Source organism: Bos grunniens, chromosome 25 (genome assembly GCF_055505025.1).
Source record: "Bos grunniens cultivar Pamir isolate PY7600 chromosome 25, Bosgru_T2T1.0, whole genome shotgun sequence".
Classification (NCBI taxonomy): Eukaryota; Metazoa; Chordata; class Mammalia; order Artiodactyla; family Bovidae; genus Bos; species Bos grunniens.
The window spans coordinates 21,003,089-21,020,623 of record NC_141189.1 but is presented as its reverse complement, the minus strand read 5'-3'; the positions used below and the strand labels follow the sequence as shown (position 1 = coordinate 21,020,623).

General features: G+C 44.0%; 1 protein-coding gene across 2 annotated transcripts in view; it reads left to right on the top strand.

Annotated features, from left to right (window-relative positions):
• Nucleotides 1-17,535, top strand: part of PRKCB (protein kinase C beta) — a 374,895-nt gene that overhangs the window by 262,570 nt on the left and 94,790 nt on the right. For both annotated transcript variants that reach the window (XM_086376807.1, XM_086376806.1), the window contains exon 8: nt 8,626-8,722. In XM_086376807.1, coding sequence (XP_086232933.1) covers nt 8,626-8,722 — 97 coding nt within the window. The remainder of the gene's footprint in view (nt 1-8,625; nt 8,723-17,535) is intronic.

Sequence of the window (17,535 nt, the reverse complement as noted above, 5' to 3'; positions counted from 1 at the left end):
GGGGTCACAAAGTCAGACATGAAAGAGCAGGCACGCACATTCTATATATAAAATAGATAACTATTAATAATAAGTACTTACTGTATAGCACAAGGAAGTCTACCCAGTGTTCTGTAATGACCTATATGGAAAAAGAATCTAAAAAACAGTGGATATAGGTATATGTATAATTAATACACTTTGCTGTATAATCAACATTATAAATCAAATATACTCCAAGACATTTTTTTAAAAAAATTTAAAAAGAAGTGTGCTAAAGCCCAATCACAAAAGTTAAAGACATAATTCTCATAAAAAAAGATAATGAGCATTTGTTAAAGTTTTCCTTGGCTCATGAGTGAGGAAGCTGGGAAGATGAATGCCTAATTCCATAGGTTTGAGGAATTTTTTTCAGGCTTCCCTGGTGGCTCAGATGGTAAAGAATGGGTTTGATCTCTGGACCAGGAAAATCCCTGGAGAAGGGAATGGCTACCCAGTATTCTTGCCTGGAGAATTCCACGGGCAGAGGAACCTGGTGGGCTCTAGTCCATGGATCACAGAGAGTTGGACACAACTGAGCAACTAACACTTTCACTTATACTTTCAGACAAAGGAATGCTGAAATAACTTGGCTAAGTTAGATGTAAAACTGGCTGCTGTTAAACAGGGCAGTAAAATCACAATTTTGGAGGTTATTGTATCTACCAGACCGAAGAACAAAATCTCACCTCGGATTTCTAAAAGTTGACATCTGTCTTTGCAGACTTGGGAGACCATCTGTATCTTACTGGATTGTGAATAATAAATAATAGGACCAAGAGGAAGGAGATAACTAATTAGAAAATGCTCAAGCATGACATTAAAAGGTCACACCATCATCATTTTGCCTCTTCCCCAAGTTCTGGATAATTTTTCTTGACGTCTGGATGATTTGACTTTGCAGGCTCTCAGCATTGCTACTCAGATTGCTTGTTCCTTCCTCTTTAAATCAAGTGTAAAGAGGTTAAACAGAAAGAATGCATGATCCCTGGGGGTATAAATGAGACAGGAGAGAACATAATAATAATAATTATGATAACAATAGCTGCCTCTTATTGACTCTTTCTAGTGCCAGGCTCTGGGCTGATCTCTTCCCAGGTGTCCTGAAGTCATACATTGATACAGTGTTAGTCAGATGTGGGGAAAAAATATAGCTGCTTTATTTTCTATAATGGACCTAGACTTTCTTATGCGGTTTTGTGACCTCCTGGAGGCCGAGGAGAAGGGAACCTTCACTGTAGATGGTGGCTTCTGGGCTTCATTGCTGCAGGGTGATCAACCCTGCCTGGTCCCTGAACCAGCGCCCACAGAGGCAGGACAGTTCTCTCCCCAAGCCCCCAGCTGTGGGGGCATCCTTCTGGCTTTGTGCTGGAATCCCAGGTCCTCGGCTGTTGCCTCTGATTGTGAGGTCCCTTCACAGTGCCTGTCCTCTTTGTCCCGCCCCGTGGGCCACTGCCAGGCCCCACCCTGATCAGCGCTTCCATGACCTCTCATTTTTTGAGTCTCCTGCGTGGAGATCCAGGAGCTCCATCTCAGAGCCCTCTGTCTTTCCCTCTGCAGCTGCTGCTATGCTTGTGGCCCTCTGTGCAGGTCTCTGCCCAGGGCTCTGGAGGCAGGGGGCCCAAGCCCTCTGCTTTCACCCCGTCCTCCCCTGTCTCCTTCACATGGTTCTCCAGGCCCCTAAGGGCCAGGCTGTCTCCCACAAGGGCCACATCCTTCTTCCTGGGCCAGCGCCCGCCATGTCTCCTCCCCTGAAGCAAACGGCAGAGTGCAGAGAGGACAGAATGGCTTGATGATAAGGGACGGGCCACCAGGAGTAAGTCCAAATATGACTGCATTTACACTTCCATCAGCTTTTAATTCTCCCAGCACTGCTGGGTGGAACATTGTTCCCTGGATCAGAGTAGTTGATCGGGGGTGAGGTGCACACAGCACATCAGTAACAGTGCTGGGGATCAGGTCCAGGTCTCTGTGATGCCAGCATCTAAGCACCTACACATCCCATTCTACCCCCGGTATGGTGGGGGCCTAGAAGGCAGACTGGAAGCTTGGCTCTTCTGACCAGTTAGATGCCTTGTGACCTCAGACTTCGCCACCTGTACCACAGCCTTCTTAGCAGGTCTGATTCCATTCATCAGGAGTAATTATAGCAACCTGCCTCCATCTATCTCTTGGGATAGTTGCAAAGTTGATGAAATAATAGTAGGAAGGGAACTTCTACAAAAATAAAAGCCCTCTTCAGATGCTGTAGATAAAAGTCCTTTTCAGATGTAGGGCCATGTAGGGCCAAGATATCTATGATGCTGTCTTACCTTGAAATATACCAAATGCTAGAAATTTGGGTTCTTGACCCAGGTATTTTTTTTTTTTAACAGATATATTTTTTTAAACATTTATTCATTCATCTGCATTGGGTCTTAGTTGCGTCATGCGGGATCTTTCATTGTGGCACATGGACTCTCTAGTTGGGGTGAACAGGCTAAGTTGCTCCATGGCACGTGGGATCTTAGTTCCCCGACCAGGGATTGAACCCACGCCCCCTGCATTGCAAGGTGGATTCTAAACCACCAGACCACCGGGGAAGTCCCAACCCAGGAATTCTTTTAACCCTGTGCGATCTAGGGTGTGTCCCATTCCCTCTGTGAGACTCAGTGTGCCCCTCTGGAAGGGGACGAGCGCTCCCTGCTCTTCTGCGGTTCTCATTTAAGGCCGCCTGGCAGAAACAGCAAGGAACGCGTCCAGATGTGACGCACCAGCCCCGGGCCCGCATCTGCTGCTCTGCTGCCAGTTCTGTGTCTGTTGTCAAACCCTCTCCTTTGTTTCTAATTTTGTGTCTTTATACCGTGTTCTTTCCTTCCCCTTGTTTTTTCAGAAGTTTATCTGTTTCACTGTTGTTGTTTTTTTTTATTTCTTCAAAGAGTCTGGGATTTGTATATCAGTTCTGTGTTTCTGTTTTCTCCTTTCCCGTAGGTTTGTTTTGTGGTTGTCTTTGAATTTCAGTTGAATATTTGGCTAATTTATTTTTTTCTCTCTTAACTTACGCTGCTCTTTAAAAATAACAGGCAAGCATTGGCGGGAACAGAAATTTCTGTTTTGATACATCGCATTGAGCTTTTGTGGCTTACTCGAAGTTTGCAGTTGTATTTTTAATTTTCTTTCTAACATGCTTTTCCTTAGGCATGTTTTATAGCTAGAGGCTATAACTTAACGTAAAGTCTTAACTTTTTGTTTACCTTTTTATTACTAACGTTCAGTGACAGTTTTTGTGCTTTATAGCCAGAGAATATGGCCTGTGCATTTTTCATGTTTTCCTTGTTTTTTTTTATTTAAATTTCATTTTTTCATTTAAATTTCATTTAAATGAAATTTCATTTCATTTCATGTTTTTTTTCAATTTAGCTTAGTGTATGGTCAGTGTTGCCAATTGTTCTGTGTACATTTCAATAGAAAGATTTATTTACTATTTGTAATCTTGGGCAACATCTTTTTAGTAGCCTCACATATCCCATTCTTATAGCTATGCCTCAACTTACATAATAATATTCTTATTATAAGATGTGCAATGTTTACCTATATAAATAATTCTACAGTAAATATACTTATAAGTGAAACCTTTGCTTTAAATATCTCAGTCGCTAAGTTGTGTCCGACTTTTGTGACCCCATGGACTGTCCATGGGATTTTTCTAAGCAAGAATACCTGAATGGGTTGCCATTTCCTTCTCAGGGGGATCTTCCCGATGCAAGGATCAAACCTGTGTCTCCTGCATTAGCAGGCAGATTCTTTATCACTGAACCACCTGGGAAGCCCTTGCCTTAATTATTTCCTAATAAATTCTTAAGCCTGGAATCAGTAGCTTTGAGGATATATGCATTATTAAAGTATTTACCATATTGTTCTATCATTTTTTTCAGTTAATTTACATTCTCACCAGTGCTGTGTGAGACTTTTCCTTTCACCCACGCTTGTCAACATCTGGTATTATAAATTTCAAAGATGATGCAGAAGCTATACATATTTTGTTACTAAATATATATATATATATATATTTAGATAATATACATGCATAATGTGATATACATTTTATATGTACTTTAATAATATAAATGTTTATTATTTACATACATTTGTTACTAATTACGTTGAATGCTTTCATTTGTATATTGCCTTTTTTTTGTTTTCATAAGCAACTGTGTACTGTGTTTTGCCTATTATTTTCTTACTAATTTAGACGTTTTTATATAAGAGGGATAATACTGTCTTTGCTGAAATATGCGTTGCAATATTCCCTTCTTTCATGTTGTATGTTAATTTTGGGAATATGCATTTTTTTCTTAGTGGTATATAAAACATTCCATTCAAATCTAATTAGCATAATAAATATCAAGCCAACTGCCAGGAAAAGTTCTCAAGTTTGTCCTCTAATGCCCTAATTGTTCACTGGATTATCCATCCTAGTGTTCACTGTCTCCAATGGATTTTAAAACTTAGAATTATATATGTATTTTTTCTGAAAGTAGTTTTTCCTAAGTTCAAATTGTTCCTGCTTCATAGATGCATTCACCTCTTGGAACTCACTGAAAATATGAGTTAGATATTGTTTGGAATTTTGTTTCTTTTGACACTGGTTCTATTTCATGGAAACTGGATTCCTCGTTGTTTCTCTTTATTTGAGAGAGGTTGTTCATGTGCCCTCCACATAGAATGGTGAGCATAGAAATGTGAGTGTGTGTGTATGTGTTAGTCGCTCAGTCATGTCTGACTCTTTGCAACCCCATGGACTGTAATGGTCCAGGCGCCTCTGTCCACGGCATTCGCCAGGCAAGAACTCTGGAGTGGGTTGCCGTGCCCTTCTCCAGGGGATCTTCCCGACCAAGGGATTGAACCTAGTTCTCTTGCATTTCAGGCAGATTCTTTACCGTCTGAGCTACCAGGGAAGCCCAAGAAACCTGAGTGTCCTGTTCTAATCTATCATACCCAGATGAAGGGACAAAGAAGTCTTTTGTATTTTTGAAATTCTTCTTTGTCAGGTCTGGGGTCCCGGTCCTGTAGATACCGGGGGGAGGGCTATGACCTGAGACAGCTGCACAGCAGGCAGCCCTGCTACCTGGTGGTGGGGCATCTTCTGCCTGCTGGGTTTGTGCATCTCAAAGCTAGAAGGGATCCCTGTTCCTCCTTTCTGATGGGTTCACTGTCCATATCCAGAGGCCATAGTGACAGCGTACTGGCCACAGCAAATGTGAGGGGTGGGGGGCTCTTGTTTTGACCAATGCCCCAGGCGCTGGTGTGTCCTGTACCTCCTGAATATGGATCAAAATTAGTGATCCTCATCCTATCTCTGGTGGTCTGATCCAGGGTTACTAGTGGGGTCCTGTGAGGTTCCCATTGACTGATCACAGCTGGTCAATCCCTCTTAACATATATCTTCCAAAATACTTTCTACTCCAAATGGATTAGGTAGTGCATGGTTGAGATGCTGGCCATATAGAACTGTAACTGGACAAAACTATTCTTCTGTTGGTGTTGCTTCAGTTCTTGAGTTTGCTGCAGAGAAACTCTCAGAGGGCCCTGATGTATTCTAAATGCTCTTTAACCCTTGCTGTTTGCTGAGCTCCCATTTTAACAAAGTAGGGGGGCAGGCGTTAGTCTCAGAGCCTTTGGTAAGCAATACCATCTACTTGGTTTTTTTTTTTTTTTTCACTTTTTATTAGAGTATCATTGCTTTACAATGTTATGTCATTTTTGGCTGTACAACAAAGTGAATCAGCCACATGTATGAGTAACTTTGATTTGCATGTGTTTAATTTTTCACACATACGTAGTTTCTGCTTAACAAATGATATTGGTTTTCTTTACAAGGAAGAGATATAGAGTGTCCTTTTAAAGTGAATTTATTATTTAAAAAAGAGGTGATTAAATGAAAGCATTAAGTTGATAATAACATCCAGATTTAGCAAAATCCACAAAGGTGAATGAATTTTGCCAAAGACTGCTCCATGCTCTCTTACTAGCACTTTAATTTGTGGAACTTCCTGGAAGTCCCTGCTTTGTGGATAGCACCCTTCTTGATTTCCAGCAAAGATACAGATGTTCTTATTTTTATATTTCTTTGGGTAATTTCAGTGGAAGTTTGGAAGATGAGCATTGACTATTAAATGTGGAGGCGTCTGGGCTCAAACTGGCATCTTGGCTTTGAGTCACCTATCTGTCTATTTTTAGAAGCTGCCGAGGAAGATTTGTGAATGGAGAAAAACATTGTGATGAAAACTGTAAATTTTGCTTAGGAAGTCTTTGGGAGTGAAGAATTTGGGGTTCTTTTTTCGCCCAATGACTTAATTGTCTTTGGAATGTCCCTTTTCCTTCCTCACGCTCATCTCAGTCTGACTAGATGAAAATATCTTTGTGGTCTAGAAACAAATTGAAACCATTTTGTTTATTATAATAATATGAATATCAGTAACAATGATGATGATGCCTTTTATTAAACACTTGCTAAATGCCAGATTTTATTTTCTTGGGCTCCAAAATTGCTGCATGGTGACTGCAGCCATGAAATTAAAAGACACTTGCTCCTTGGAAGAAAAGCTATGACCAACCTAGACTGCATTTTGAAAAGCAGAGACATTACTTTGCCCACAAAGGTCTGTCTAGTCAAAGCTATGGTTTTTCCAGCAGTCACACATGGATGTGAGAGTTGGACCATAAGGAAGGCTGAGCGCCAAAGAATTGATGCTTTTGAACTGTGGTGTTGGAGAAGACTCTTGAGAGTCCCTTGGACTGCATGGATATCCAACCAGTCCATCCTAAAGGAAATCAGTCCTGAATATTAATTGAAAGGACTGATGCTGAAGCTGAAACTCCAGTACTTTGACTACCTGATGTGAAGAGCCGACTCTGATGCCGGTAAAGATTGAAGGCAGAAGGAGAAGGAGATGACAGAGAACAAGATGGTTGGATGGCATTACCGACTCAGTGGACATGAGTTTGAACAAGCTCCAGGAGACGAAGGACAGAGAAGCCTTGCATGCTGCAGTCCATGGGGTCACAAGGAGACGGACACGACTGAGTAACAACAAAATGCCAGCCACCAGGCTTATCATCTTACATACATCATCACGTGTCAACTTCACCATGATCCTATGGAAAAGGCTTTTATTCCTGTTTATAGATGAGAAGAATCAAGGCTCGAGGGATCTTCCTAGCTCATTCAATTACCCAAAGAGGCAAGGGAAGAGGTGAAATTTGGACCCAGGCATGGTTTGACTCCAGGACTTGTGTACTTTCTCAGGAGCTTGACTACCAGACACTTTGGGAAGGTGTCTGTGTAGAAAAACAGCATCATTGAGTGAAGTCCATAGTCTTCCAAGCGCTGCCGAGTGCTGAGTGGCAAGGTGGCAGTGTGTTACAGTGGAAGGGGGTAGGAATGCTGGGACAGCGAGATACAGTGATACAGCGTGATACATCAGCCTTCTTTCAGAATTAGAAAGCACGCACTTGTTGTCAGTCACTAAGTCGTGTCCGATTCTTTGCGACCTCATGAATTGCAGCACGCCAGGCTTCTCTGCTTCACTATCTCCTAGAATTTGCTCAAACTCATGTCCATTGAGTTGGTAATGCTATCTAGCCATCTCAACTTCTCTTCTTGCCCTCAATCTTTCCCAGCATCAAGGTCTTTCCTAATGAGTGGGCTCTTTGCATCAGGCTGCTGAAGTATTGGAGCTTCAGCATCAGTCCTTCCAATGAATAATCAGTTGATTGGTTTGATCTCCTTGCTGTCCAAGGGACTCTCAGGAGTCTTCTCCAGCACCACAATTCAAAAGCATTAGTTCTTCAACACTCAGCTTTCTTTATGGTCCAACTCTAACATCCATTAATGGGCCCCGCAAAATAGATAGAAACAATGACTGTTATAACCAAGAAAATCCTGTGTGTCTATGTGTGTGTACAGGCTGACAAAGAACTTTGCATTCTATAAACATATTTTTTCTGATGTCTTTCTGATGGTTATAAAAATATAAATGAGGGAAGAGATAGGGAGTGTGGAATTGACATGTAAATACTGTTATATTTAAAATGGATAATCAACAGAGTCATACTGTATAGCACAGGGAACTTTGCTCAATGCTATGTGGCAGCCTGGATGGGAGGGGAGTTTAGGGGAGAATGGACACATGTATGTGTGTGTGTGTATATATATATATATATATTTATATGGCTGAGTCCCTTTTCCATCCACCTGAAACTATTACAACATTGTTAATCAGCTATACTCCAATATAAAACAAAAAGTTAAAAAGAAAAGCAAACCTCTTCCTGGAAAACCACCGGGGAATTTGAGTTTTTTGCATATGAGCCACCTGTTCTCCTTGTGTGGCCCTGCAATAAACCTTTCTCTGCTGCAAACAAAAGTTTCTCTGCACATACATACACATAATATACCTACCTACACACACACACCCACCCACACACACACACAGATACATCCCCAAACCAAACACCCATCAACACATGTTTTTAAAGCAGTTTTCTGTAGACCCCTCTCCCTTATCCTAATCATCAGAATATGAAGTAGCATCATGGAGTTTGTCTTTCCTTTGCTCCCTTTAGGTTTAAGTTACTGAGCCAGGAGGAAGGCGAGTACTTCAACGTGCCCGTGCCACCGGAAGGCAGTGAGGGCAACGAGGAACTGCGACAGAAATTCGAGGTGAGATGTCTTTCAGCATCGTGGGAACCAGCTGAGTCTGCCTCCGTACTGTTTTTCTTGTTCGTGGTGTGATTTCTACCAAGGCCTTTCACAATCCTGGGCCTTGGAAATGTTGTTCCACCTCCCAGAAAACTACATATCCTTCAAGATCTCAATTAAGTGTTCCCTGCCTTCTGACATCATTCTGCCTCCTTGTCTTCAATCAGATTTAGACCTTTCCTTAAACGTGTTCATTCGCTACCTGGGTCATTTGGATGGTGGCTTGGACAGGAATGTCAGTAACAATGAATGAAAACAGTGGATAAGGTAGTGATTATATTCTGGAAGCTGAGTCAAGTAGGCTTGCTGAGGTCTGGAATTTGGATTTGGATCTGTTGTCGGTGGGATGGTGCTGTATTAACGCATGGAATTAACTGTGCTTGAAATACCTTTAGGTGCATCTTCCCAAGATTAGGAGCCCTTGGCTCTGACCTTGGGCAGTAGCGCTGGTCTGTTTCTACCCCAGGCAAACCCCTTCTCCCCTGTGGGGCCACATAAACTCCATTTTCCAGGAGTTTGGGATGTATATGGGATGCGAAGGTGTGTAGGACATATCCCAGTTTTACAAAGAAAATGCTTTGGGGAAATAGGTTTGAGTTCTTTCATTAAGTGTGTATTGAGTGATTTTAAAGTAGTTTCATAAGGGAAAACTCATTATTTTGTTCACAGGAACTTAATATACGAAGTCTGATGGGAAATCATCAATTCTAGATAAGCAATGATGGTCTACTAACTCTGAAAAATTGTATGAAATATCTAAAATGAAATAGGTTACTGTCATTGTTATTTGTCCAGTAATCACGCAAGCAAATAGAAGCAGAACGTGACCAGGTAAAGTTCTGTGACAGAGAGGTCCATGGTGCTTTGAGAAGATGTAAGAGGGAAATATAACATCTGAGAGGGCAGGGAAGGAGCCTCTGAGGAAACAACACAGGAGGTTAACCAAGTAAAGGGGGGAAAAAGCCTTTCATTCCAAGAGGAGAGCAGATATAAAGGCCCTGTGTTGGGCGATCTGTTGCAACTATGGGATGCTCAAAGATGGCCAGTGTGGCTGGAGCAGAGAGAGCAAAGTCTGAATTCAAAGTGCGGCTGGGAGGTGGTGGGGGTCAGAGTAGTGCTGGCTTTGGCAAGGGTTTGGGCATTTATTCCAAGAACTATCTTAGAGTCCCCTCAGCTAGATAGAAATAGTACTTGGATCCTGACCCTTGTCTTGAGCCTGCACCCTCCGTAAAACCTGGTGATGGTTCTGACCCAGTGGGACTTCCCATCGTGGAAGCAAGTGGAGTAAACATGTTGGCCGTGGGCTCATCAGTCATTCTCCAGGGAACTCGATCACAGGTTCATCCTCACAGGGCCACTCAAGCCCAAATGAGTGGATGAAAGTTAAGAACTGGACACTGGGAACTTCCCCGCTGGTCCAGTGGTTAAGAATGCGCCTGCCAATCCAGGGGACACGGATTTGATCCCTGGTCTGACAAGATCCCACGTGCTGCGGGGCAGCTAAGCCTGGACACCACAACCACGGAGTCCGGGTGCTGAAAATACTGAAGCCTGAGCCCCTAGAGCCTGTGCTCCGCAGCAAGAGAAGCCTCTGCAACGAGAAGTCCGAGGACTGCAGCCAAAGAGTAGCCGCTGCTCGCTGCAACTAAAGAAAAGCCCGTGTGCAGCAGCGAAGACTCAGCATAGCCAAAAATAAATAAATAAATAAAAAAGAACTGGACACTGATTTTTTTTTTTTTTTAAAAAAGGTAGGGCTGGAGGGCAGGCCTTCCACAGAGCTCTTTCCAGTTCCTTCCCTCAACTTTCTGATGGAGTGGTGTCCGTTTGCTGCGGAGTTAAAAATGTCCTCTTGTGGATGAAAAAAAGAAAATAAGACCAGTGTTTTCTTATATAAAATGAAGTCTCAGTTTTGCAAAATAATTTCTTCTGTCTTAGGGCAGCTGGGGTGACATTTCAGAACACCCAGGAAAACATTTCTTACATGAACAGAGCATTTGTCTGGGCCAGTTACTGGCTTGAAGGAAAGGACTGTTTTATCTGCGTGCAACAAAACGTGTCCCTTTATTTCCCGAAAGAGCCTGCAAACGCTTGTTTATGCCTGAGTGGTAATCGCTCCACACCATAGTTTGTTGATTAAAAAAATGTTTCCAAGAGACCGAAAATTGTTCCCAGACACATAGAGGAATTTCAGTTGACCTTGAACGTGAGAAATGTAATCCCTGTGCAATAACCAATTAGCACCCAGAATGACTCAGAAATTACTTTCAAGCCTCTTATCTGGAGAAATTCTGAGTGACGGTAAAATCGAGCTGCAGAAATTGGCATAATAGAATTTCATGGTAGGGTGAGCTTGGTGAAGTTACTGCTCGTGGTCTGTTTCAGGACGTCGGAGGAGGCTGTTTGGGGACTTCTGTCCGGCCATGGTCTTGCTGATAGGCTGGGGAAAGCTCCACCATTTTGCTTGGTTCCAAATGGGTCTTCTGAGAGTTGTAGACATTTTTTTTGGGTGGTTGATTTTTAAATTTTTTATTAATAGTTATTTTTAATTAATTGATTATTGGTTTACAATAATGGTTTGGTTTCTGTCACACATCATGATGAATTAACCACAGGTGTACATATATCCTTTGCCTCTCTAATATCCCCCCCATTCCCTCCCACCTCCCGCTCATTCCCACCCTTCTAGATTATTCCAGAGTCCCAGTTTGAGTTCCTGAGTCATACAGAAAATTCCCATTGGCTATCTATTTACAGAGAAATTTTTGATTTAATAAAATGCTCACTGCTGCTGCTGCTGCTGCTGCTGCTAAGTCGCTTCAGTCTATGTGCCTTTTATTAAGTGTTTTAGAAGTATTAACTCATATAATTCAATCCTTACAGCCACCTTGACTGGTTGGTACTCCTATCATCCCCCTTTATCTTTTACAGATGAGGAAACTGAGACCCAGAGAGGTTAAGCAACTTTCTAACATCCCTCAGCTGGTCGCTGTCTCACTTTGAGTTTCCCCAGAAACAGACTCTCAGGATTCAAGTCCACATGGTTTCTTTAGGGGCTTCTCAGGTGGCGCTAGTGGTAAAGAACCTACCTGCCACGCTGGAGACATAAGAGACTCAGGTTCACTCCCTGGGTTGAGAAGATCCCCTGGAGGAGGGAGTGGCAACCCACTCCAGTATCCTTGCCTGGAGAATTCCATGGACAGAGGAGCTTGGCAGTGACGCCGAGAAGCATCTAGCGTAGTGAGGACGTGAGGCAGGGAGAGGAAGCGAGTTGGGAAAGGATGTACTATCAGCAAGATACCACTGTGGGCAACTGGAGTTTAATCCTGCTTTAGCTGGGGTTTAGCGTGGGTCACAGGGTTTCCAGTCAAGGAGCAAGCAGCTGAATTATTATCCACCAGTCCCGCTTCCATCACTGGCTGCTTCTGGGGAATTAGCTTGTCAGCGGTTTCAACTTGGCCTGCCAGTGGACTATACTTGCTCCTGCAGTCAGGAAATGAGCCTGTAGACAGAGTCACAGGTGTCAGCGGCCAGCAGCCCAGGTGTAGAGGGGCGGGGGTTGGGGGGCGCCAAAGGGTCTTGGCTGGATGACTGGGGCTACAGCTGTGCAGCGTAGCCTGTGCTGTTCAGGTGGTTCGAGAGCCAGCTTGCCTGCATTTGAGTCCCAGCTCTTCCCTTCCTTGCTGGGTGCTGAAGGCAAGTTACTTTATCTCTGAGCTTTTGGTTCCCCATCTGCAAAGTGGGGGTATCATGATACTTCTGCTCTCTGGAGGGTCTGTGGCAGTGAATGAAACAATGCACTTTAAACAGTCTGGGGACTTCCTGGTGCTCCAGTGACTAAGACTCTGTGCTCCCAGGGCAGGGGTTGGGGTTCCAACCCCTGGTCAGGGAACTAGATCCCGCATGTTGCAACTAAGACCTGGTGCAGCCAAATAAAAAAATTGAATAAATAAATCAGCCTGGCATGTGATATTATTTAGATGTCAGCCCATCATTATCATCCTCCCAGAATACATACAGAATAAATAATGCTCCAGACCTGCCCCTCCTGGTCTTTGGAAGGGCTGCTTGGGGGTTCAGAGCATCAGCGTGGACTTGTAGTCTACTGGGGTCTCTGCCACCACTGTTGGGTGTGAAAGTGCCCTAGGAGCTCCTTGCAGAGGGTAGGGGTGGTAGAGGAGTTTAGTTTAAGCCAATACAGGCATTCTTCATCTGAAACGGAGCCCTGAAGCCTGGCAGCCCAGGTGCCTTCACCCTCCCCTGGCGCAGCCTGGCAAGAGGCAGGGCTCTTTCTCAGAAGCACCTCTGTCTGCTCTCTCTTTGAGCGCTGAGTCCTGGGGCTCTAAATTGCAGACATGAAAAGGCGACCATTAGTGTATCCTGTTTCTGAAGGCATATTCAGCCCAGCAAGACAGAAGATCATTTAAATTTGGGCCTCAGTTTTAAAATGTGTTTGCTCTTCGATGGAGGACCTTGCTAGGCACAAGGTGGCTGGGAGTTCAGAGGGACACAGGACAGGATTCTTGTTCTCCAAAGATCACAAGCCCAAAAGTGTCTAGGATCTGGGCATTTAACAAGGAGTGGGGAGAGCTTGGTGTGAGACAGCAGGGCTGGTGGTGAGAGCGGTAAATGAGATAAACTGGAGCCCGAATGTCCCGTCTACAGGCACGGTGGCTTATGGATGGGCCCAGTGTTGCCAGATCTACTTCTTTAGAAGAAGCAAGGATTTGGGTTTTTAATATGGTATCTTCACCCCACTCCAGTACTCCTGCCTGGAAAATCCCATGGATGGAGGAGCCTGGTGGGCTGCAGACCATGGGGTCGCTAAGAGTTGGACACGACTGAGTGACTTCACTTTCACTTTTCACTTTCGTGCATTGGAGAAGGAAATGGCAACCCACTCAAGTGTTCTTGCCTGGAGAATCCCAGGGATGGGGCAGTCTGGTGGGCTGCCGTATATGGGGTTGCACAGAGTCAGACATGACTGAAGTGACTTAGCAGCAGCAGCAGCAGCTCCTAATTTTTAACAGATGTCAAGCAATGTAAATATTAGTGCAGACCAGGCCAACAGGCTATTAGACTTCTGATCTAGCATGTAGAGGCTAAGATAACATGCTTAGTTCAGGCTCTGATCACAAAAAGCCATAGCCTGACATTTATTTCTCATAGTTCTGGAGGCTGGAGAGTCTAGGGTCAAGGTGCTGGCAGAATTGTCTGGTGAGAGTCTGCTTCCTGGTCCATAGTCATCTTATCACTGTGTCCTCACATGTGAAAGGGGCAAAGGAACTCTCTAGGGTCTCTTTAATTGGGGCACTAATCCCATCCGTGAGGGCTCCACCCTCATGACCTAATCCCCTCCTGCAGGCCCCACCTCCTAACACCATCACCTTTGAGGGTTAGGATGTCAGCATGTGTCAGCTTTGGGGAGGACACAGACATCCGTCTACAGCATAAGCCCACTTTACCTAAGAGGAAAGTCACACAAGCAAATTGAGATGGAGTGTGGAATTCAGAAGAGAGAAGGTTTCTTGCAGGACTGAGGAATGAAGCTGTTTCCCACTTGCTGCTCCTTGAAGAACAGGAAAAAATTTTTCCTATAAGCAATCAAAGGGAGAAATGGGAGAGTGAGCATGCCTCACTCCTTCCCCTTCAGGGGGTGTGCTGGGCCCTGCAGGTGGAGGGAAGCAGATCTCAGGGCTGGAACAGGGACTGGGAACCAGGCACGGTCAGGACACGGATCTTCACGGGCTGGAGATTGGAGTGTGTGAATCAGGTGGGCCCCGAGTCAGGGTTCAGAGACATCATAATAAAGCAAGGGGATGGTGGCAGCGGGGAGGGAGATAGTGGGGCAGGAGGGAGGGAGGGGACGTGTTTGGATCAGGACAGCCAGGGAAAATCTCTGGGAGCTGGAGGGTGAGGATTTGGGATGATAGGAAGACATGGCCTCCAAAAGCAATGTGGCTTCTGTTCTAGACTCTTTTCTTTCTTTCTTAAATGCTTTTAAAAAATATGAACCATTTTTAAAGTCTTTATTGAATTTGTTACAAATTGTTTCTGTTTTATGTTTTGGTTTTTTGACCCCAAGGCATGTGGGATCTTAACTCCAGGACCAGGGATCAAACCCACACTCCCTGCGTTGAAAGGTGAAATCTTAACCACTGGACCACCAGGGAGGTCCCTAAGCTCTTTTCTTGTTTACAGTTTCCCTGGCTATCTGCTTTTAACTACCCCTTAACCCATGCCTTAACCCTCAAATCCACCTCCAGTTCTTATGTCATTTCTTAACCCGAAACCCACATGATACAACTGCTCACTGGGTATTTATTTATACTGGGTTGTCCCAGAGACACTTAAATCTCGACAAATCTTTATTAAAAAATAACTGGACCAAGAATCCTCTCGAATACCTTGCTAGTAGCCAAAATGCGGAGACAACACAAATGCCTGTAAACAAGAGAATGAACTTAAACAGTGAATGCTACTCAGCAGTACAAAAGCAAACCACTGATTTGTGCATGCAGCAAACGACGTGAGTGAATTTCAAGACCATTATGATGAGTGAGAGAAGCCAGGCGCGAAAAACGACATACCCCATGGAGGAAAACTTAACACTCTCATAGTACGTCTGATGCCAAGCGTATGGGTTTTCCATCCCAAGAAATTCTCCAGTTCTCTGTGGACACCAACTAGGTGTTCTCCAGTTTAATTCAGTTTGGACACTAGCTGCTCAGAGTCAGCACAAACCTCATAGGTTAAGGGCTCATTCCTACAGGACATCCCCCCTGCAACTTTCTTTTTTTTATTTTATTTTATTTTATTTTTAAACTTTACAGTATTGTATTAGTTTTGCCAAATATCGAAATGAATCTGCCACAGGTATACATGTGTTCCCCATCCTGAACCCTCCTCCCTTCTCCCTCCCCATACCATCCCTCTGGGTCGTCCCAGTGCACAAGCCCCAAGCATCCAGTTTCGTGCATTGAACCTGGACTGGCAACTCGTTTCATACATGATATTATACATGTTTCATTGCCATTCTCCCAAATCTTCCCACCCTCTCCCTGTCCAACAGAGTCCATAAGACTGATCTATACATCAGTGTCTCTTTTGCTGTCTCATACACAGGGTTATTGTTACCATCTTTCTAAATTCCGTATATATGCGTTAGTATACTGTATTGGTGTTTTTCTTTCTGGCTTACTTCACTCTGTATAATAGCTCCAGTTTCATCCACCTCATTAGAACTGATTCAAATGTATTCTTTTTAATGGCTGAGTAATACTCCATTGTGTATATGTACCACAGCTTTCTTATCCATTCATCTGCTGATGGACATCTAGGTTGCTTCCATGTCCTGGCTATTATAAACAGCGCTGCGATGAACATTGGGGTACACGCGTCTCTTTCCCTTCTGGTTTCCTCAGTGTGTATGCCCAGCAGTGGGATTGCTGGGTCATAAGGCAGTTCTATTTCCAGTTTTTTAAGGAATCTCCACACTGTTCTCCATAGTGGCTGTACTAGTTTGCATTCCCACCAACAGTGTAAGAGGGTTCCCTTTTCTCCACACCCTCTCCAGCATTTATTGCTTGTAGATTTTTGGATCGCAGCCATTCTGACTGGCGTGAAATGGTACCTCATAGTGGTTTTGATTTGCATTTCTCTGATAATGAGTGATGTTGAGCATCTTTTCATGTGTTTGTTAGCCATCTGTATGTCTTCTTTGGAGAAATGTCTGTTTAGTTCTTTGGCCCATTTTTTGATTGGGTCATTTATTTTTCTGGAGTTGAACTGTAGGAGTTGCTTGTATATTTTTGAGATTAGTTGTTTGTCAGTTGCTTCATTTGCTCCCCCTGCAACTTTAGACTCCAATTATAAATATGCTGGTCTCCTATTCTCCCCTGATTTCACGGAATTTGTTGCCATTCGGAGGCATCATTTTGCTATTCACAACAGCAAGCCTCTCCCCGATTGCATTGAGGACCAACGTGGGCCTCATCCATCCATTATCCTACAAAATATGTAGCTGGAAACTTTGCTGGTTGTCTGGGATATTGTGGAATATAAGACATACTCCCTGCCCTGGAAGGTTTCCAGTCTGTTGGGAAAACAAGCGAACAGACAGTTAACCTGCAGCATAAATGGAGAGTGAGGTGGATGAAGGGAGCAGATAGGGACGTCTTACCCAGACAGAGAATCCAGGAAGACTTCCCCGAGAAAGTGAGAATGTGGAGCAGAGAATGTGGGTAACTAGGTTGGTGAAGGGGAGAGAATAATCATCCATACGGGAGCAATAGTAAGTGTAAAGGCTCTGAGGTAGGAGGGCCCTGGGACTCTAGGATGTGAAAGGACAATGAAGCTGGGTTTGTAGGGAAGAAGGACCCAAGAAGTGAAGAGATTGGAAAAGTGGGGAGAGCCTGATCAGACTGGGTCATCTGGGCCCATGAAAGCACCCAAGGATCTTAAAAATGCTGGGTCACTACTGAAGCATTTTAAGCTTGGTTGACTTGGTTGAGTGTGAAGGAGCAGAAGTCCCAGTGTGTGTGTTAGCCACTCTTGTCCAACTCCTTGTGACCCCACGGACTGTAGCCCGCCAGGCTCCTCTGTCTTTGGAATTCTCCAGGCCAGAATACTGAGGTGGGTTGCCATTCCCTTCTCCAGGGGATCTTCCCAATCCAGGAATCAAACCCGAGTGTCCTCCATTGCAGGAAGATTCTTTACCATCTGAGCCAGGGAAGCCATGAAAGTCACAGTTGCTGCATGTAAAGCCCAGTGTGGAG